Source organism: Rhinopithecus roxellana, chromosome 16 (assembly GCF_007565055.1).
Source record: "Rhinopithecus roxellana isolate Shanxi Qingling chromosome 16, ASM756505v1, whole genome shotgun sequence".
NCBI lineage: Eukaryota > Metazoa > Chordata > Mammalia > Primates > Cercopithecidae > Rhinopithecus > Rhinopithecus roxellana.
This window is the reverse complement of record NC_044564.1, coordinates 24,670,228-24,691,035: the sequence shown is the minus strand read 5'-3', so window position 1 is coordinate 24,691,035 and position 20,808 is coordinate 24,670,228. Positions and strand designations below refer to the sequence as shown.

The 20,808-nt window shown below is 47.6% G+C and overlaps 2 protein-coding genes across 6 annotated transcripts in view; one reads left to right on the top strand and one right to left on the bottom strand.

Moving 5' to 3' along the window:
* Nucleotides 1-13,241, top strand: part of UBAP1 (ubiquitin associated protein 1) — a 75,571-nt gene extending 62,330 nt beyond the window's left edge. For all 5 annotated transcript variants that reach the window (XM_010385768.2, XM_030919345.1, XM_010385769.2 and 2 more), the window contains 4 exons: nucleotides 817-1,740; nucleotides 10,534-10,716; nucleotides 11,402-11,503; nucleotides 12,108-13,241. In XM_010385768.2, coding sequence (XP_010384070.1) covers nucleotides 817-1,740; nucleotides 10,534-10,716; nucleotides 11,402-11,503; nucleotides 12,108-12,248 — 1,350 coding nt within the window. In that variant the 3' untranslated portion in view covers nucleotides 12,249-13,241. The remainder of the gene's footprint in view (nucleotides 1-816; nucleotides 1,741-10,533; nucleotides 10,717-11,401; nucleotides 11,504-12,107) is intronic.
* Nucleotides 13,100-20,808, bottom strand: part of KIF24 (kinesin family member 24) — a 75,994-nt gene continuing 68,285 nt past the window's right edge. Inside the window, exons 10-13 of the mRNA XM_010385766.2 lie at nucleotides 20,285-20,394; nucleotides 16,432-18,675; nucleotides 15,776-15,869; nucleotides 13,100-15,222 (exon numbers count right to left, since the gene is read on the bottom strand). Of these exons, the coding sequence (XP_010384068.1) occupies nucleotides 15,082-15,222; nucleotides 15,776-15,869; nucleotides 16,432-18,675; nucleotides 20,285-20,394 (2,589 nt within the window). The 3' untranslated portion in view covers nucleotides 13,100-15,081. The remainder of the gene's footprint in view (nucleotides 15,223-15,775; nucleotides 15,870-16,431; nucleotides 18,676-20,284; nucleotides 20,395-20,808) is intronic.

Below are 20,808 nucleotides of genomic sequence, written 5' to 3'. Positions count from 1 at the left end.
CTGTTCATCATAATCTAATAGATAGTGGTTTAAGAGCATAGAATCTGTAGTCAGACTGCCTGGGTACAAATCCAGGCTCTTCATTTAGCTACCAGCTTTATGCTTGGTTGTAGACCCTGTTAAGTGGAATAACAGTAGTTACTTTAAAGGGTTATTGAGAAAATCTAGAGAGTTAATACATAAAAAGTGTTTAGAATCATGCATGGCACCTTACAGGTATTTCTTAAATGTTTGGGGCTGTCATTACCTAGCATGGGATTTGTTTAGGACATTGTGCTAGATAATAGAGATCCAAGGAGGGTCTGTAGCAGGTTGCTGTCCACAAGAGGCTTGTGATACTTTGGAGGAAGTTAGAGATTAAAGACGAAAACTACATGTTGTCACCTGCGCTCAGCATCAAATGACTGATAGAGACAAATGCTGTAAGAGTTACAAAGAAGGAGTGGGTCATCAGGAAAGCTTCACAGAGGAAGTAACTGAGCTCTGCTTGAGCCACCAGTGAAGAATTCTAGGAAAGGAAATGGCCTGAGGAGAGAGAAGGGAAGTAGCAAGGTACATTTGGCCTGGTATGTAGGGTTAGAGGTTGTAGGAGTTCTTTCTAGATAATTTCTACAAGTAACCCAGGAACAGAGTTTGGTTAAATCTTATAAGGACATTGGAAGCCTTACTCTTTTTAAGTGGGGATCATCCCACACGCCTTAAATGCTGCCTTGCCCAGTTCTCCTCTTGCACCAGGAGTGAGGAAGGAGTGAATTGGGTGGGGGGGAAGGACGGCCACCTGGGTTCACACCCCCTTCCTCTGCTATATCTTTGCAGTATGACTTCTCTTTGGAAAAGAAAACCATTGAGTGGGCTGAAGAGATTAAGAAAATCGAAGAAGCCGAGCGGGAAGCAGAGTGCAAAATTGCGGAAGCAGAAGCTAAAGTGAATTCTAAGAGTGGCCCAGAGGGCGATAGCAAAATGAGCTTCTCCAAGACTCACAGTACAGCCACAATGCCACCTCCTATTAACCCCATCCTCGCCAGCTTGCAGCACAACAGCATCCTCACACCAACTCGGGTCAGCAGTAGTGCCACGAAACAGAAAGTTCTCAGCCCACCTCACATAAAGGCAGATTTCAATCTTGCTGACTTTGAGTGTGAAGAAGACCCATTTGATAATCTGGAGTTAAAAACTATTGATGAGAAGGAAGAGCTGAGAAATATTCTGGTAGGAACCACTGGACCCATTATGGCTCAGTTATTGGACAATAACTTGCCCAGGGGAGGCTCTGGGTCCGTGTTACAGGATGAGGAGGTCCTGGCATCCTTGGAACGGGCGACCCTAGATTTCAAGCCTCTTCATAAACCTAATGGCTTTATAACCTTACCACAGTTGGGCAACTGTGAAAAGATGTCACTGTCTTCCAAAGTGTCCCTCCCCCCTATACCTGCAGTAAGCAATATCAAATCCCTGTCTTTCCCCAAACTTGACTCTGATGACAGCAATCAGAAGACAGCCAAGCTGGCGAGCACTTTCCATAGCACATCCTGCCTCCGCAATGGCACGTTCCAGAATTCCCTAAAGCCTTCCACCCAAAGCAGTGCCAGTGAGCTCAATGGGCATCACACTCTTGGGCTCTCAGCTTTGAACTTGGACAGTGGCACAGAGATGCCAGCCCTGACATCCTCCCAGATGCCTTCCCTCTCTGTTTTGTCTGTGTGCACAGACGAATCATCACCTCCAAATACTGGTCCCACGGTAAGTCTTTTAAATCCCCCGCCAACTCCCATATTTTCCTGAGGACAGGGATTGTTTTTTCTTGATGTTTGGTTTTTTTCGAGACTATTAAATATTATTATTAATACTATTAAATATTAGTACTATTAAATATTATTATTATTTAATAATAAATAAATTACCTCAATAAATCAATTACCTCAAGGTAAGTAAGATCGTACCTTACTGTAGCCTCGACCTCCCAGGCTCAAGCGATCCTTCCACTTCATCACCCTCCTGAGTAGCTGGGACAACAGGCACGTGCCACCACGCCCAACTTTTTTGTATTTTTTGTAGAGATGGGGTTTCGACATGTTGCCCAGACTGGTCTCGAACTCCTGACTTCAAGTTATCTGCCTGCCTTGGCCTCCCAAAGTGCTGGGATTACAGGTGTGAGCCACCAAGCCTGGCAGTACAGAACAACACATTATTGCATTCTAGAATAGAAATCATAGAAGTCAAGAACCTTTTGCTATACCAGCTTACAGATTTCTTTCTTTCTTTTTTTTTTTTTTTTTTTTGAAACAGAGTCTTGCTCTGTTGTCCAGGCTGGAGTGCAGTGGCACCATCTCGGCTCACTGCAACCTCCACCTCTCAGGTTCAAGCAATTCTCCTGCCTCAGCCTCCCGAGTGGCTGGGACTACAGGCATATGCCACCACACTCAGCTAATTTTTGTGTTTTTAGTAGAGACAGGGTTTTACCATGTTGCCCAGGGTGGTCTCGAACTCCGAACCTTAGTTGATCCACCTGCCTCCACCTCCCAAATTCCTGGGCTTATAGGTGTGAGCCACTGTGCCCGGCCAGGTTACAGAATTTTTTTTAATGTAAAAGCACATCAAGAGACTACTTAGAGCCAAAAAGGTGCCTGAGTGTATTGGTGGGATATCTGTCAGAGACCATAACAAGCCTGCTATTAGCTGGTAAATAGATATGAAATCTTGGCCTGCTTTACAAGTCCCAGTAATAGCATTCTTGGTCAATGATAGTCTGTGGGAATGCTGCTTTTGTCAGAGAGCCCATAGCTGCTTGTAAACTTCCATAAACCTTGGCCCAGGTAAACTTGATAGAGTGCCGAACACCATTATTGGGCTTGGAGTGGACTTCATTCTAATTCCTTTTGGTCAGTTGTTGAACTCTGGTCAGCACTGTACTTCTTCCTTTTCATGGTATTTTGTATGCTTTAGAGAAATTAAAAGCTCCCTGGAAAAGATCAGGGGTCCTTGGCCAACACTTTCTTCCTCTCATTTAAAGTTAGATTAACCATTTAGAGATCAAAGCCAATAAACTAACAGCAGAGCTCTTTCTCAAACTAGAACACTTGTCATTCTTTGACCAGCCTGAGTGTGGGAGTTTCTTTCTGGCCTGTTCATCTCAGGATGGGAAGAGGCCTGCTTCTTGTTGGCTTGAGAATTCGCTGCCTTCCACCTGCAGGTATAAACAGAGCTGGAGTGTTTCTCTTTTTTTTTGAGACGGATTCTAACTCTGTCGCACAGGCTGGAGTGCAGTGTTGCGATCTCGACTCATTGCAACCTCCGCCTCCCGGGTTCGAGCGATTCTCCCACCTCAGCCTCCTGAGTAGCTGGGATTACAGGCACGTGCCACCATGCCCAGTAAATTTTTGTATTTTTGGTAGAGACAGGTTTCACCATATTGGCCAGGCTGGTTTCGAACTCCTGACCTCAAGTGATGCACCTGCCTCGGCCTCCCAAAAATATTGGAATTACAGGTGTGAGCCACCGTGCCTGACGAGTTCTGTGGTTTTTCTTTTTCTTTCTCTTTTTCTTTTCTTTTTTTTTTTTCTTTTTTCTTTCTTTCTTTTATTTTTTTTTTTGAGACAGAGTCTTGCTCTGTCGCCAGGCTAGAGTGCAGTGGCACAATCTCAGCTCACTGCAACCTCTGCCTCCCAGGTTCAAGCGATTCTTCTGCCTCAGTCTCCTGAGTAGCTGGGACTACAGGTGTGCGAAACCATGCCCAGCTAATTTTTGTATTTTTAGTAGAGATGGGGTTTCACCATGTTGGCCAGGATGGTCTCAATCTCTTGACCTCATGATCCACCTGCCTCGGCTTCCCAAAGTGCTGGGATTACCGGCATGAGCCACCATGCCTGGCCCATTTATATTCTTTTAGTTGTTTTTAAATGTACTATTAAATATTATTTATTTAATAATAATAATAAATAAATAAATATTTATTTATTATTATAAATGAACTCCAGCTACTGCTGGAGTGCAGTAGTGTGATCTTGGCTCACTGCAACCTCCACCTCCCAGGTTTGGGTGATTCTCCTGCCTCTTGCAGCCTGCCGAGTAGCTGGGATTACAGGCACGTGCTATCATGCTCGGCTAATTTTTGTATTTTTAGCAGATATAGGGTTTCACCATGTTGGCCAGGCTGGTCTCGAACTCCTGTACTCAAGTGATCCACCCGCCTCAGCCTCCCAAAGTGCTGGGATTACAGGTGTGAGCCACAGTGGCTGGCCAATTAAATATTATTGACTATAATCACCCTGTTGTCTTATCAAATAGTAGATCTTATTCTATTTTTTCTTTGTTTGTTTTTTTTTTTTTTTTTGATGGAGTCTCGCTGTGTCACCCAGGCTGGAGTGCAGTGGCATGATTTTGGCTCACTGCAACCTCTGCCTCCTGGGTTCAAGCAGTTCTCTGCCTCAACCTCCAGAGCAGCAAGGATTACAGGTGTCTGCCACCATGCGCAGCTAATTTTTGTATTTTTGGTAGAGACAGGGTTTCACCATCTTGGCCAGGCTGGTCTTGAACTCCTGACCTCGTGATCCACCTGCCCCAAATACTGGGATTATAGGTGTGAGTCACTGTGCACAGCCATTCTTTCTATTTTTTTTGTACCTATTAACCACCAGCCACCCACTACCCTTCCCAGCCTCTGTGGTAACCATCCTTCTAGTATCTATGTCCATGAGTTCAATTGCTCTGATTTTTAGATCACACACATAAGTGAGAACGTGTGATGTTTGTCTTTCAGTTCCTGGCTTATTTCACTTAATGATCTCCAGTTCCATCCATGTTGTTGCAAATGACAGGATCTCGTTCTTTTCCATGGCTGAATGGGTACTCCACTGTGTATGAGCACCACGTTTTTTTTTTTTATCCGTTCATCCTTTTTTTTTTTTGGAGACAGAGTTTTGCTCTTGTTGTCCAGACTGGAGTGCAATGGCATGGTCTTGGCTCAAAGCAACCTCTGCCTCCCGGGTTCAAGTGATTCTCCTGCCTCAGCCTCCCAAGTAGCTGGGATTACAGGCGTGCGCCACCACACCCGGCTAATTGTTGTATTTTTAGTACAGACGGGGTTTCATCATCTTGGTCAGGCTGGTCTCAAACTCCTGACCTCAGGTGATCCATCTGCCTCAGCCTCCCAAAGTGCTGGGATTACAGGTGTGAGCCACCGCACCTGGCCTATCCATTCATCTCTTGATGGACACTTAGGTTGCTTCCAAATCTTGGCTGTTGTGAACAGTGCTGCAACAAACATGGGAGTGCAGATCTTGTTTATGTTTTACTTTCTGGGACATATCCTTAACTTACAACTTCAAAAAACCAAAAAAAAAAAAAAAAAACCGAAAAAAACTAAATCTTACAACCTTTTATTTTATTTAATTAATTAATTTTTCCCCCTGAACCTGAGAGTAGGTGATTATTTTTAAGAGATGAGATTTTTGTCCCCTAGGCTGGAGTGCAGCTTACTGCCTCAGCCTCCTGTCTGGGACTACAGGTGTGCACCACCACGCCCAGCTAATTTTTGTAGAGATGGGGGTCTCATTCTTTGCCCAGGCTGGTCTTGAACTCCTGGGCTCAAGTGATCCTTCTGCCTCAGCCTCCCAAAGTGTTGGGATTACAGGCGTGAGCCACCATGCCCAGCCTATATCTTACTACCTTTTGAATACAGTTTTTACTTTATCATATTTTAAATTTCCAAGTGCTTTTTCTATTCCCTCTTTTGGTTTGGTGTTTTCATGCTGGTGGCTTTGGCTTTCTATTCATGTGTATGTATGAGGCATTAAAAAAATAACAGTCACAAAGTTTGTGTGTCAGAGGTGTGCTTGCTGATCATTAAGCTTCACTATAGGTTGAAAGTTAACTGGTTTTGCCGGGGAAGTCCCCAAAACGTAAACATATGAAGGGCTTGGAAGTGAGGGTTTTTCCAGAGAATTCTGGCTGAGGACTAATGTTGGGGAGCTGGTGTGTTGCTTTTACTTAATCCTTGTTTAAGTTCTTTCACTTGACTCTGCCCCACACTGTGCCTGGTGCTTAGTCCTTTTTGGTCTCTGGTTCCCATTTTCTGGAGACTATACCTTCTGCCTCCTGCACAGGGTGGGGATGAATAGGGAATGTTTCACCGAGGGCTTTACTGCTCTGATCACTGACTGTGTATCTGTGCCTTATCCCAGTATTACCTGGTGCTTCCAGAGTCTGAGCCCCTCTTAGGGGTCCTAATGAGTTGATAGACTGACTCTCCCCTTTCCTACTTACTTACTTTATAACTTCATTGCTGGCAATTAACATCCCTTCATTATCTTTCCACATTCTAAAATTTCATTGAAATATATCACACTTGTAATCCCAGCATTTTGGGAGGCCAAGGTGGGAGGATTGCTTGAGCCCAGGACTTCAAGGCCAGCCTGGGCAGCATAGTGAGACCTTGTCTTTGTTTTTTTATTTAAAAAGAAGAAATATATTGTCCACTGCTACCGCCTTTCCTTTTATTGCTTTAAAGATGAATACAGTTTTAATTCTTTATTTTAAAATTTTTATTTATTTATGTATTTATTTTTATTTTTATTTTTTTTTTCGAGACAGAGTCTCGCTTTGTCGCCCGGGCTGGAGTGCAGTGGCGCAATCTCGGCTCACTGCAAGCTCCGCCTCCTGGGTTCACGCCATTCTCCCGCCTCAGCCTCCGAGTAGCTGGGACTATAGGCGCCTGCCACCTCGCCCGGCCAGTTTTTTGTATTTTTAGTAGAGACGGGGTTTCACCATGTTAGCCAGGATGGTCTCGATCTCCTGACCTCGTGATCCACCTGCCTCGGCCTCCCAAAGTGCTGGGGATTACAGGCTTGAGCCACTGCGCCCGGCCCCAAAATTTTTATTTATTTTTTTGAGACAGGGTCTTACTCTGCAATCGCGGCTCACTGCAGCCTTGACCTCCTGGGCTCAAGTGATTCTCCTGCCTCAGCCTTCTTGAGTAGCTGGGACTACAGGCATGTGCCACCACACCTGGCTAACTTTTTGTTTTTTGTAGAGATGGGTCTTAACTGTGTTGTCCAGGCTGGTCTTGAAATCCTCAGCTTAAGCAGTCCTTCTTCCTCAGTCTCCCAAAGTGCTGGGATTATAGGCATGAGCCATTGTGCCTGGCCTTAGTTTGTGATCATTTTAGTGGGCTTTTGGGAAGAAGAGATGGTAAAGACATTTGATCATTTTAGTGTGTTAAATGAAATTCTCCCTTTGAAAATTCTAATGGACTTCAATTTATTCCACAACTGTTGATGAAGACCAGTAAGTGTAAAGTCAAGAGCCAAGCCCTGGGGGATTTAGAAATGGGCATGACATGGTAACTGACTTCTGCAAGCTCACATTAATGTAATGTGGTAAGTACTTTGCCAGCAGCGTGCCCAAAGCTCTGTGGGACCGCAGGTGGCAGTGTGCCTGTTGAGTTGTGCACACATTAGCAGTGGGAAAAGGAGGTGTATGGAAAGACTTGGTAGAAGCTGTCTTGAGGTTATGCTTGAGGGCTGCATAGGTATAGAAAGGACTGCCACCTTCTGAGGCCTGAGAGCATGCTCAGACTCTTCAGAAGCTGGAGCACTAATAGTTGTCTCCTCTCACAAACTTACTTTCCCTCACTCATATTTAATTTGGAAAGATTTCACAATAATTCCTCATTTTTGTCTAGTTCTACTTGGTTACAAATATGGAGCACTTCAGTCATCGAGTATGAAAATCCCTTTTTATGCCAGAGTCCACCTTTGCCCCTCCAGGAACTAAATTTTACTATTCTTTTATTGAAAAAATAATGACACATGGCTACCATGAATGCAGATAATAGTGTTTAAAAAGTCATATCTATATTACTCCTAAGAGCATTATATATATTTGAAAATGGTACCTTGGAGTAAATAAATTTGGTGACTAACTGGAGAAACTAAACACAATTTTGATGAGGGATCCTTTCAAATCTTGTCTGTCTGTTTGGGGTCTGCTGAATTAGCCTATTGTCTTTTTGATTCATAAAACATTTATATGAAGGTGACATCTTACTTTGTCCCTGGTTAAGGAAAGTATCCTGTATTAGGATAGATGATTCTTTAAAATCATCCATTTAAAATCAGTCATTTAATATCTCATGCATCTTTTAAAAACGTATAGCTATAATTGTAGAGCATGTACAACTAGTAAATATATCTTATTTTTATTTATTTATTTATTTATTTAGAGATGGTGTCTCGCTCTGTCACCCAGGCTGGAGTGCAGTGGTACAATCTTGGCCGAGACCTCCACCTTCTGGGTTCAAGCGATCCCCCTACCTCAGCCTCCCAAGTAGCTGGGATTACAGGAATGCACCACCACGCTCGGCTCATTTTGTATTTTTAGTAGAGATGGGGTTTCTCCCTGTTGGTCAGGCTGGTCTTGAACTCCCGACCTCAGGTGATCTGCCCACCTTGGCCCCCCAAAGTGCTGGGATTACAGGTATGAGCCACCTCACCCGCTGTTTTTTCACTTAATTCAGATGCTTTAAATAATTAACAGTCATATGTTCATTATTTGCTAACCTAACACCCTGCGCTGGATATTTGGTAGGTTGACCCTAATATTTATTACAAATGATGTTGAGATGGATATATTCCTATACATAAATATTGGTTTGCATTATTATTATTTCTTTAGACTGGTTTCCTATAAAGAGGCAACTGGATCAAAGAATCTGAATAGTTTTCTGGATTTATGCCATGTTTACCTAAAGATTACCAAATAACATTTCCATCAGTAGGGTGTGAGTACTGCATGTATGTTTAAAATAGATGTGATTTTTTTTTTTTCTTTAGACGGAGTCTCACTCTGTCACCCAGGCTGGAGTGCAATGGCATGGTCTCAGCTCACTGCAGCCTCCGCCTCCCGGGTTCAAGCGATTTTCCCACCTCAGCCTCCCCAGTAGCTGGGACTGTAGGCACATGCCACCACACCGGGCTAATTTTTCTATTTTTGTTAGAGATGGGGTTTCACTATGTTGGCCAGGTTGGTCTCGAACTCCTGACCTCGTGATTCACCTGCCTCGGCCTCCCAGAGTGCTGGGATTACAGGTGTGAGCCACCGTGCCCAGCTAGGTACGATTTTATTGACATTTGTAATGTGCAGTATTCTGGGTGTATGCTCGCATCCCACCAGCCATTCAGGAGGCATTATGAGAAGGGCAGGCAGTTGAAGAATAGTCCTGACTCCTTCCTGGCTGGGGAACGTCATGTGAGAGCTGGCATTACTCTGTGGCTGTTGGTATTCTTTAGCCCAGGTTAAAGCCTGTCTCTAAAGAGGGAGACACAATCTTAGACCTGCCAAGTGGCTAGATTGGTGTGATCCAATCCCTGTGCCTTATTGTGACTCTTGTAACCTAATGACAGCCCTGTGCTTGGGCTGCTGAGTGTGCTGTGGGTGAGATGGTTAAGCACAAACAGAATGGGCTCTGAGGCCTATAGCCGTCCTGGCTTTCCCCAGCAGACTTTGAGGAGAGCATCTGATTATATCTGTATAATTTCGAACTTGCTTCTAGGACAGAGGGCTTCCTACCACCTAACCATGACCCCCTCCCCCCGAATAAAGCAAGAAAATAAAAAAAAAATTTGAAACATCTTCCCTGGTAATCTTGAGACCTGCGCCAAGCTGTAAAAGGGCTTATGACCTTGTTCCTATGGTGGATGGATCCTTTGGCCTGGGAGTGTGGTGTCTTCGTGCCTTGGGCCTGATTTGTGATCAGAAGTAGTGGGGCAGTTAATCACGGGACTCTGTACACCTATCAGATTGGGGTTAGTAAGTTCTAGTGGCAGGAAGCAGGCTGCCTGTAGCTGGTGGGAGGGTCCCTAGAGTTGAGATTCAGTCTGTGGGATCCAGCCCGGTGTGGCTAGTATGCCTTCTGTCCCGGCGCTGTAGGATGGCAGCTTTGGCAGGAAATGAAGCAAAGTACATGATGTAGGGCAAAGGTGTGGAGTCCCCTCAAAACCTTGGGTTCCTGAACTGTCCATGCATGGGAACCACACTCACAGCCTCTGCCCAAGAGTAGAGACTTTGGGATAGATTAGCTCCAAAGTGGGAGTATTTGAAGTGCAGAATGACCCCTCAGAACTGATACTTCAGCCTGGGAAAGGGACAATTCTGGAGAGAAATCATTGCAGCCAGCTTGGACATAAGTCCTGGGGGCAGCCACAACTTCTTTCTTCAACTCACGCCCTGGAGATTTGGGCACGCAATGGCCTGTGGTGGTGTAGTGCTTTCTCGATCACCAAGGTGGGACGAGGGCTGAGCAGGACAGCCTTAGCTGCAGATGACCTCCCAACTTTTTCCCTCTCAGCTGGCACTCCCTCCTCTCTTTGTTCCTTTTCAGGATGTCAGGCCAGCAACCTGGCAGTTTCTTCCAACTCGACCGCTTGTCTTGGGGCTTGAATAGTGTCAGAAATGCCAACCCCTGGACTAGGCTGCCTCAGTGACTTATTTGGGGGCCCAGGTCTTCTTGCCTTGATCTTCTTGTTTCTCCACTACTAGGTCACCCCTCCTAATTTCTCAGTGTCACAAGTGCCCAACATGCCCAGCTGTCCCCAGGCCTATTCTGAACTGCAGATGCTGTCCCCCAGTGAGCGGCAGTGTGTGGAGACGGTGGTCAACATGGGCTACTCGTATGAGTGTGTCCTCAGAGCCATGAAGAAGAAAGGAGAGAATATTGAGCAGGTAAGTGGTTGATCAGCCAGGAGGGCAGGCTCAGACCTGTGGAGCTGGAGTAGTGTCCTCCCCTGTCCTAGAGCCCCTCAGACTTGTAGCACCAGCCTCCTTTCCTGTGGGTTTGCGAGGACATGGGGCGTGTATTGGGGAAAGCCAGCAGCCTTGGGAGCAGTACTTCTTTTGGAAGCTATTCCAGGACCCAGGCCAAGAGACAGCTTTGGGAGAATTGAAGCTGTTCTCCAACTACCCCCTCTTTCCTTGCCCCTCCAAAAGGGGCAAAGCTAGGCTTGGGGTATGGTCATATATCTCCTAGGAATTTTCATCCTGTCATCTATGCCCAAAATGTTGAATAGGGTACTGGAATGTTAGACCTTGGTGACATTTTCTGACTTGTGCTGTTTCTTACCGCCTGCCCAGGCTGTGGAGTTGACATTCTGGTAGGTGTGTCAGCTGTGGCAGCAATTCTTTTGGAAAATGCCTACTCATGTTTAGAAGGCTGTGCCTGTGTTCAATAAAGAGTCACTGGGGTCCTGTTGTGTTGGACACAGTCAAGGCACAAAATCAAATCCTATCCAGTATCTGACGGCCTGGGTGGGGCGGGGAGCAGACTTCACACACTCCAGTTTGTTGAGGTCTCTTGGAAAGTACAGCAAAGAGTAGCAGTAGGTGCTAAATCCCTTATTTCTTTTCTTAGATTCTTGACTATCTCTTTGCACATGGACAGCTGTGTGAGAAGGGCTTCGACCCTCTTTTAGTGGAAGAGGCTCTGGAAATGCACCAGTGTTCAGAAGAAAAGGTGGGAATCTTCACGCTTCATGGGAACCCTCTGGAAAGGAGGGACCAAGTAGTCCGTCCTGGTTTTTTCCCTTGGCCCACACACAACCTTTTTGCTTTGCCAGTGACTACAGGTAGAAGCACATAAAGGGCAGAATCTCCCAAGTATTCAGACAGGCCGAGGCCTGTGTTTGGGTTGGTGGTTGAAGCACTGGGTTGAAAACTTTAGAATCCCAGTGAAGGGAAGGGAACATTGGCCTGAGCTAAAAGCCAAACTTTTAGATGACTAGGGAGGGAGATTGCTGGACTTTTTGCCTAGACTGCTCTCTGAAGAGCAGCCATGTCTGGGTTCAGTTTCCTTCCTTGGTGGGAAGATGGATGTGGGTGGTGGGACCCAGATAGAGGTCGCAAGAGTAAGCTGGGACTGGGCTGACTCCTGAAGGTCGATGGCCGTCACCAAACCCGTCTGCGTTGCCTTCCACCACAGCCCACCTCTGCTTGCTAGGGGACCTTATGGAGACTCAATCCATTCCGCTTTCCCCCAGTCCCCCACACACATACTCTTTCACTCGGCTGTGCTGTGACCCCACCCTTTTCTTTAATCTGTGTTCTCTTCTCTCCCTTAGATGATGGAGTTTCTTCAGTTAATGAGCAAATTTAAGGAGATGGGCTTTGAGCTGAAAGACATTAAGGAAGTTTTGCTATTACACAACAATGACCAGGACAATGCTTTGGAAGACCTCATGGCTCGGGCAGGAGCCAGCTGAGACCAGGCCCTGCCTAGGTCCTGCCGCAGAACCACCATCCCTGGGAGGCCCTGCAGAGCCCAGCTGTGGGGAAAGAGAAAGGGCAGCTTCCAGATTTTCTTTTGGGGGTTAGAAGGTTAGATGTGGAGACTGTGCTCGCCAGTCTCTGTGAGCCTAGGCCCTGAGCTGGGGAGGTGGGGAAGATTCGGGCAGGTGCCCCCAGAACTGTCCTGGCTCCTTCCATATTAAACGTATTTGCATTTTGAGAAGTGTCCTTCCCACCTCAGCCCTCCAGAGAGACTACCCTAGTCTTTCTGGGGTCTTTATGTCCTCAGCTAAAGCCTGGCCTAGTTGCTGAGAGGGGCTGGGGAGATAGGCGGGAGGGCCAGACTCAGTGCTGCTGTGGAGCTAGGTGCTTCCCCCTTCCCCCGAGACTGGTGGACTGAACTCTAATCAAGTTGAGTTCAAGTGAAAGATTCTTCCAGGGTTTTATTTTTTTCCCTCCTAACAGAGTCTCATAGTGTTAACACTGGTTCTGCAATGTCTCTGAGGTGCAAAGAATGCACTTTTCCCTATGGGGCCCAGAGTTTGCCTTTTCTGCCAGGCAGTCACCACACTTCCCTACCCCAGCCTGTTTCTTTTGGCTTGGTTTGGACCACAGTCCTCTGCTACCCAGGATTTTAGAGCCCCTGCTCTAGGAATCAGTTGTTAGTTTAAGAAATCATTGGCCCCTTCCTAGCACATTGAATGGGTGAGCAGATAGGCCATGATTTAGTCGGCCAGCACTAACTCCACCTCTGTTCTCCTTGAACAGCTTCCCTTCCAGCCCACTGCTTTAGGATGACACAATGAATAACACCTAGTCATAGAAATCAGTCTCTTTGGTTTGTTTTGTATTATGTTGTACATCATTAAAGATCTAAATACAAAGGATATACAGTCTTGATGAATCTAAAATAATTTGCTAACTATTTTGATTCTTCAGAGAGAACTACTAATAAAAATCTAAACGGTGTCTTGGTTTGATAACTTCTTTATTACCAAGGCTATTTTATGGGAGTGGGGGGCCATGTGGTGTATAAAGGGATTTCTTGCTTAGATTTGCTGGGGATAGAGTAGGACCTAACCATTTTCTGTTTTGGAACTTTCTTCCCACTTCAGACCTGTCCCGTTTTTTGGTTTGCAAAGGCAAGTCTAGACTGAGTCTTTTTAAACCTGACCCAGCTCCGTCCACAGACCAAGGACATAGGCCTTCCTGACTGTGGAATTGGGATAGGCCGGACCTTCAGGGGGATCACCCAGTAAAAGAGGAAGAAGCCCTTTTACTGTGAGCAGCAGGCATTTATGCATCATTTGCCACAAGCAGGACTGGATTTAAAACTGTCTCACCAGCTCTCAGTGATGCTGTTGTATGTGATAGAACAGGGTTCACTCCTAAAGTTTTTGTCCTTGACCTTAAAACCGTGCCATTGTCCCACTTGAGCTTTTGGCTAGATTGGGTCTTCTAAGGTTTTTAGTGATCATGTGAGGAGAGGCCGCAGTGCCCTGGGGCCGGAAGCACCAATAAGGATGCCCCCTGGCGGCCAGGTGAGGCACTGTGAGGCTGACAAGGTGGCTGGGCCAGGCTGCTAGCGTCTCAAGAGAGCCATTTAACCCTTCTCTTGGCCTTTTAATTAAGCCCTCCTTTTAAAGCCGTAAAAAGTTATCCTTTATCTGAAGGAAATAAAAGCTCCATAGTAATGGGTGTTCGGGCCAAAATTGTGACTCATGAATCTCCATTTTACCCAGGGTGGCTTTAAAGTAATTGGCACTTGGAGGCTACTTTGTCTTCCCTGTCCTGAGCTGCTTCCTGCTAAAAAGATACACAGCAGGCGGAACTCGGCTGAAGACTTGTATGTGAATTCTGTTTCAGAGGCCTCAGACTGTTGAACAGAGCACTCTGTGCCAAGGTTCCCAACACAGACCCCTGAGAGGCAGGGTGGCTGGGCAGGGTGAACTGGATGAGGGCCAGGCTAGGAGATGGACTATTCCATGACGGGGCTGGCGAGTGAGGTGTCCCAGATAGGAGCCAGGAGGTGCCATGGAAGCATGAGAGTATCGGGCGTTGTACAGAGGCCTTTCACCCCCACCAAAGTCAGGAGAAAAACTGATGTGTGACACAGGCACCCTCTTCTGTCTCAAAACTGGATTGCAGGAAGGGAAGGGAGCTGTAAGTATAAGGCCTGTCCCACATCTGCTGCTGTTAGTGACACATCAAGTCAAGGTTTGTCCGATTTACATTTTCAAAAATGCCTCTAAATCTCCAAATCAATCTCCAAGGGCTGATGGGGCAGAGCTCACCCCACCCCTGTCCCCCTAGCACCAATGTTTGAGTTTGGGCCAGTGTTTAGTCTTCTAAGTCAGGCACAGAATTCAGCTGGTGAAGCCTCTGAGCTCAGCATGTTGTCTTCTCTGTCTTGTGACCTCTGACCTCTAGGCTACCACTGACCACCCCATCCTCTGATCCCCAAACTTAGAAACATCTTCAGGGTTATTAGACCCAAATATGTTCCCACAGGCAAGGGGTCAGTTAAGCACATTCTCTAGGCCCAAGGGAAAGGCATTAGGTTCTTCAGCCTGGCCCAACCTTGGAGGCGTTCCTGTGCATGGAACTGAAGAGGGACAGGGGCCTGGCACTGAGGGAGAAGCTGGGACCTATCTGAGGCCACATGGGGCTGGGGTGAGGCTAGCACAGGCAGGACCAGTGTGTGGGTTCTGGTGTGTGCAGGGAGGACCTGGCAGAGGCTCCTCCAGCCCCTGAGAGCCCAGCACAGGCTCCTGCAGGGCCCCCGCCGTCTCGGCACAGGGTCTGGCTCTAAGACGCCACTGTTCCCTCAGGGGCTGCGGTGGGCCCGTGGCAGGTGAGATAGAGCTGCAGCTGGCTCCTCAGACTCTGGATGCACTTGGATTTCAGAACCATGATTTCATCCAGCTGGGTCACAAAATCTTCAAAATCCTGAGAAGGAAACAAGGGACGAATACAGCTTTTGCTCTTGCTGGCGCTCTGCCAGATCTGCTTTTTTAGTCCCTCCTCTAGCAGGAAAGTTTCGGAACCCAGGCCACTCTTCCGGCCGGAGAACATGTAGGAGAGTTGCTACGGCACAGGGTAGGGCCCGCTGCTCTGCATTCGAGACACTTTCCAAGCAGAGGAGTATTTTGTAGGGCAGAAGGGTATTTGGTAGAAATACCTACGTGTGGTAGGCAGCAGACTGGTCACTGTTAGTCACAGGGAGGGGCCCCGACAAACCACTTGGAAGGCAGAGCAGCTAAGGATAGAGGCTGGAAACATTTTAGCCTGGGAAAGGTGAGTGTTGCACCATCTCCCACCTGTACCTATACTCAAGATGTCTCAAAGGTGTGGCAAGAGGAGGCACGAGGCCTCAGTTACACGGTTAGTGTGTGCCAGGAGACCCTTTCCCCAGACACAGCCACAGCAAACAAGGATGACCATCAAATTAGCTGCAGGCTAATTCCCAACAGCCTGTGAATGTCCAGCCAGGGCTACTTACATTAGAAGCCAGCTGGCTCATCAGCGTCTCCTCCTTGAAGCCAAGCTCAGCCATTTCATCCAGCTGTTCCTGGTGTGCTCGGATGACCACCTGCCTGGGAACACCAGAGAGAACACCATGATCTTTCTGGCCTCCCAGCCTCTCCTGGGTAGCTTTCTGGAGCTGATCTCATTTCTAAGCTGACAGCTGCCTCTGCCGAAAATGGTCAAGGTTTTGACCAAGGCTATCTTAACACCCAGCTCCCCCTCACCTGTTCTCAGGAATTGGTAAGGAATTACAGAGTACCAACGAGATACAGGCAGGGAGACAGGGGCTTCCCAAGCTGTCCCCTGCCTCCCCAGCGGTACTGAGGGGCAGGGCCGGGTGCTGCTGCTCTTCCACAGGAGCTGCCCATTTCCCACAGCTTTCCTGCAGAAAGGCTCTCAAGGCTGTGACTGCAACTGGCATACTTGGCACAAGATGGAGCCTATTGCCTGTTCTGCTCTCATTTCTACTTCCTGTAGGGCCCGGGACCAAAGCAGAGGGTTGGAGCTAGAAGCAGACTGGCTCATCTGCATATCCCTGCATGGCTTCTCTTTGTCCATGACAAAACAGTAAGCTGCAGTGGAGGGTGGGTGCCAAAGGGGCTCAACTCTTAGGGAAAGTGTCCAACTTACTGTGCTTGCTCCAGGGTGGGCTGATGGAGTGTCCCTGCAGAATTGGGAGAGCAGCTGGGAACCAAGGGAGAACTTGGCCTTGCTAAGCACCTTGAGATCGGCCTGGGTTTGAGCCATGTGACGTTCTCATTGTTGCAGGGCAACTTGATCGGGTCTGTGGACAAACCAAACTCCTGCCAACCAAGCCTTGTAGGATGTTTTCTCTCCTGGGCCCAGAGCTGGTCAGTCATATCACTACTTCCTGTTCGTGGCGTGAGCGTAGGTCCAGAATGGGGTACCCCCATATGTATGGTGGAGAAGGCCTTTCCTGGGAAACCCCAGGAGCCATCCAGCCCTGTCTCCTCTGCATCAGCATCATACTGCTCACTACCCATATGTTCGTGGGAGAAAAGTACAGTCTCTCTGCTCTGGCAGGCCTCTCCCAGGTCTGCCTCACTGCCAGGCAGCTTGTCAGCTGGGTGCTGATGGATAGGTGATGGGGACAGAGCTGGAAGATCACCACCAGGCTTATTATCAGGGGGAGATGATGAGAGCCACAGGTGCTCAGTTGCTGAAGACACTGGCAAGGCTGCCTCTTGATCACCAGATGGCACTGTGTAGCCCACAACTGGGCCCCCTGTGCCCTCTGCCACTAGACTGTGCATAGCCCCATCCTGGACCAGCTGCTCCAAGGGAGGAGACCCTTCATTTTCTGGGTTCTCCAGGAGGGACACGGTGAGGGGAGCCATGAGTCCAGAAGCATATTCAGCGTGCGTGCCTAACTGCCCCCTAGGGTCCTCTCCTGGGACAGGATGATTGTTTTTTACAGTGTTGGTCACCTGGATTGGGCCGTCTGCACTTACTTCTCTTAGAGGTGTGGTAACTGTGTCTCTTTCGTCTGGGGATCCAGGAACTGCAATGTGGGACAATGAGAAAGTGAAACCATCTTCCTCAGGGGATGGCAAGTTGCCCTCATTCTGCCCAGAAACCTCACTTTGGGAGGCATCCTGTCTGAGATCAAAGGAAGAGCCTCCACCTCTTTCCTGTCTATATATGAAATCTACCTGTGAACAGTAAGGCTTCTTTGCCAGGCTGTCTCTGCGAGAAGGCCCTGAGGAAGTAGAGTTGTCTCTGCTCCAGTCCACGGGCCCCTTCCTTGGGCTGCAGCTGTGATCGAGTGCTGCTCTGCTGTGGTTTATGGGGTCCCTGGAGTCCACCCAGCTTTTAGTTAGATCTTTCTTGTCACCTGTCCTGGGGCTAGAAAACAGACTCTGCCGTCTTTCTGCCACCTGCTTCTCAGGACCCTGCCCCCATGTCTGGTGCAGGAAGAATGAGTCTTCACTATTTTCCAGAGTGTTCCTTTGCTTTGTGGCCCTCTGACTAGAGACGTGTGAAAAAGAATCTTCACTGAAATCACTGTCATCAAGGTCCTCTACTTGGGCTCCATCATGGTTTTCAGAGTAAGAGTGGAACAGAGAGGGAGTCTCATTCGTGAGCTGACCCTCGGGGGGCCTGTACTGGCATAAAGACCTTTTCAGTGGTTGGTATTTTAACTTCTGTTGGAGGAGAGGTGGCTGTTGGAACTGCTGGTGATAGAAACGCAGATGTTCCTCCCTCTCCTTCTGCTGTGTTGGGATATTTGTCCAAGCTTCAGAGGCAAGCCTAGCAGGCGTGCCCCTCTGGCTGTCTTGACTGTACTCAGCCCTGTGGTGGGCGTTGCCAAAGGAGAGCTCAACTCGCGACACAAGCTGCTTCTGTACTGGCTGCACGGTCTGCACTTTCTTGCACTTGGTGGACACCTTACCACGCACTAGGGCTTCTGGGCCTGAGGCCCTGCTTCCCCACCCAAGGGCAGTTTTGTTGCCCATTCGATTTTTCTCAGAGCACAATGGTGCTGACTCTTCTGCCTTTTTTTTGACCAAATGTCCAGAGCGCACAGTTCCTTTCACAGGACTAGCATGAATGACCCACTCTTGTGAAGGACTCCCTCTGGAGTCACCCCTTTTACCAGAGACCTTAGGTGCAGAAGCAAGAGGAATGTTGGGTGAGTGGCTGGTCAGAGGATGGACCTTCCCTCTTGTGGAGCCAGGGGCTGCCACTGTGAGTGACTGCTGAAGTCCCAGCTTGACTTTTTTGGGAGAACATTTGTCCCCTGACAAAACCCCAGGGGAGCTCTGAATTCGTTTTGGAGAGGAGTTTCCAGATGTCCGATTTTGACTGGTAACTGAAGTGTAACACTTAATGCCTTTCTTTAGTTCTTTGACCCTGTAAATAATCATTTTATGTTAAATGTGTATTTTCACACGTTCTGCAATTTTCTATAGCTTTCTGGGAAAACAAAAACCAAAGAAAAGTATTACAAGGATTGGGAGTTACTTCTTTACCTGGGATAGAATAAGAGGAAAAGGGAACATTCTGTTTCAGCATGAGATACCCCTCTGTACCTGAATGAAAAAGAGCAGTGTTGGCTGGCTGTAGTGGCTCACATCTGTAATCTTAGCACTTTGGGAGGTTGAGGCAGGAGGATCGTTTGAGCCCAGGAGTTCAAGACCAACCTGGGCAACAGAGCAAGACCTCGTCTCTACTAAAAATAAAAAAATTAGCCAGGCATGGTGATGCGTGTCTGTAGTCCCAGCTACTTGGGAGGCTGAGGCGGGGAGTATTGCTTGAGCCCCGGAGTTTGAGGCTGCAGTGAGCCATGATCACACTATTGCACTCCAGCCTGGGTGACAGGGTAAGACTCTGTCTTTAAAAAACAAACGAGAAAGAACAGTGTCTTCTCTGAGGATGTAAGCATGCACCCAACATTCCACGATCAGAAGAAGCCTTTTGGAAATCACCACAGCCCCATGTGTGGGACAGGCCAGAGACGCCAGTCTCAGAAGTGCACTGTGTCCATGCAGGGCCCACACTGCTTCCTGGAGGGAGGCCAACTCAGGAGTCCGTGTCCACCACTTACCTGCAATTCTGCAGAGTCCTCTTTTTCTGCAAACCACCCCCTTTCAGGCTTCTCTGGGAAAATGAGTTCCCTCAAACCTGCTGGTACCTCAGGAAGCAAAACCTCCAGAAATACGCAGGCTTGTGCTCATTCCATTAAGGGAAAAATGACTTGTCTATTCCCAGGGTTTCTCAATCTTAACACTATTGACATTTTGTACCAGATAATTATTTCTTGAAGGATGTTTAGTAGCATCCTTGGCCTCTGCTCACTAGATGCCAGTAGCACTTCTTCCCAGTCATGGCCATCAAAAACGTCTTACCTACTGGGAGAGGCACATGTGACCACAGGGTGAGAGATGGAAGGGATCCCAGCAGATACCAGTCACCCATAAAGAGGCCTGGCCAGGCAGGCAGAGTTGCTGGCTCTGACACCAACTCCTAGTGAGCCTTTGGAAAGATCCTACACTTCTCTGGGCCTCAGTTTATCCTCTAACATGTCTGGGTTGGGCCCTTCTGAACATACATAGCTCTAAGTGATTCTGCCTTGACAAGTCACACGTCTTCTATCTCTCACAATTTGGGCTGAGGCCAGCAGGAAGAAAACATCACTGAGCCTTCTACCCATTAATACTTCACTTCCCACTAGTCATTTAAAAGCCACTGACAGAGTCAACTCCTGAACAAGGGAATGTGTCATCTTCCTCTTGTCATGCTTGCAAAGTGATAGGGCCTACCAGGTCACAGTCTTCAAATGACTAATTGCCAAAAACAAGGCTATGGCACTCAAAGTCAGATCCCTATGTGTGTATGAGTGGGAGAGACACGTGCATGCACTTGCACACACACACGTGCAGATGTGTTGCACACACACACCTGCTGCACAGGCACGCACATGCCCACTTACACATAGCCTGCCATCTGGGAGCTGACTTACCGGTCAGCATAGCGCAAGGTATTCAGAGTGTGTTCAGTGGCCACGTGGCTTGGTGAGATGTTGGCGATCATGCAGGTTTTGGCATTGCCGATGAAAGAGTCCTTTAGGACCTGTCCAAAACAGAAGGCAGGTCAATGAGTGAAGTCAATTAACAAAGTGCATACTGACTACTTACTAGGTGCAGGACGCTGGGCCATAGTTCCCTTCTGCCCACAAAAAGGTAATTTACAAAATAAAAAATACAAATGGCAAATAAACACAGAAAAAGGTACTCATCACATCACCAATCCAAAAAATGCAAACAAACCATTTAAAAACCTGGTATTTTTAGCTCGTAAGATTAAGGGACTAATGATGATCTTCCCCGGTGAGGGTCCAGGGAAATGGGTACTCTTCTATGCTGGCATGTACCATGAACTGGACAAACTTTCCAGAGGGCAGTTTGGCAATATGTATGAAAATGTAAAAAGAAGCCAGGCACGGTGGCACTCACCTGTAGTCCCAGTTACTCAGAAGGCTGAGGC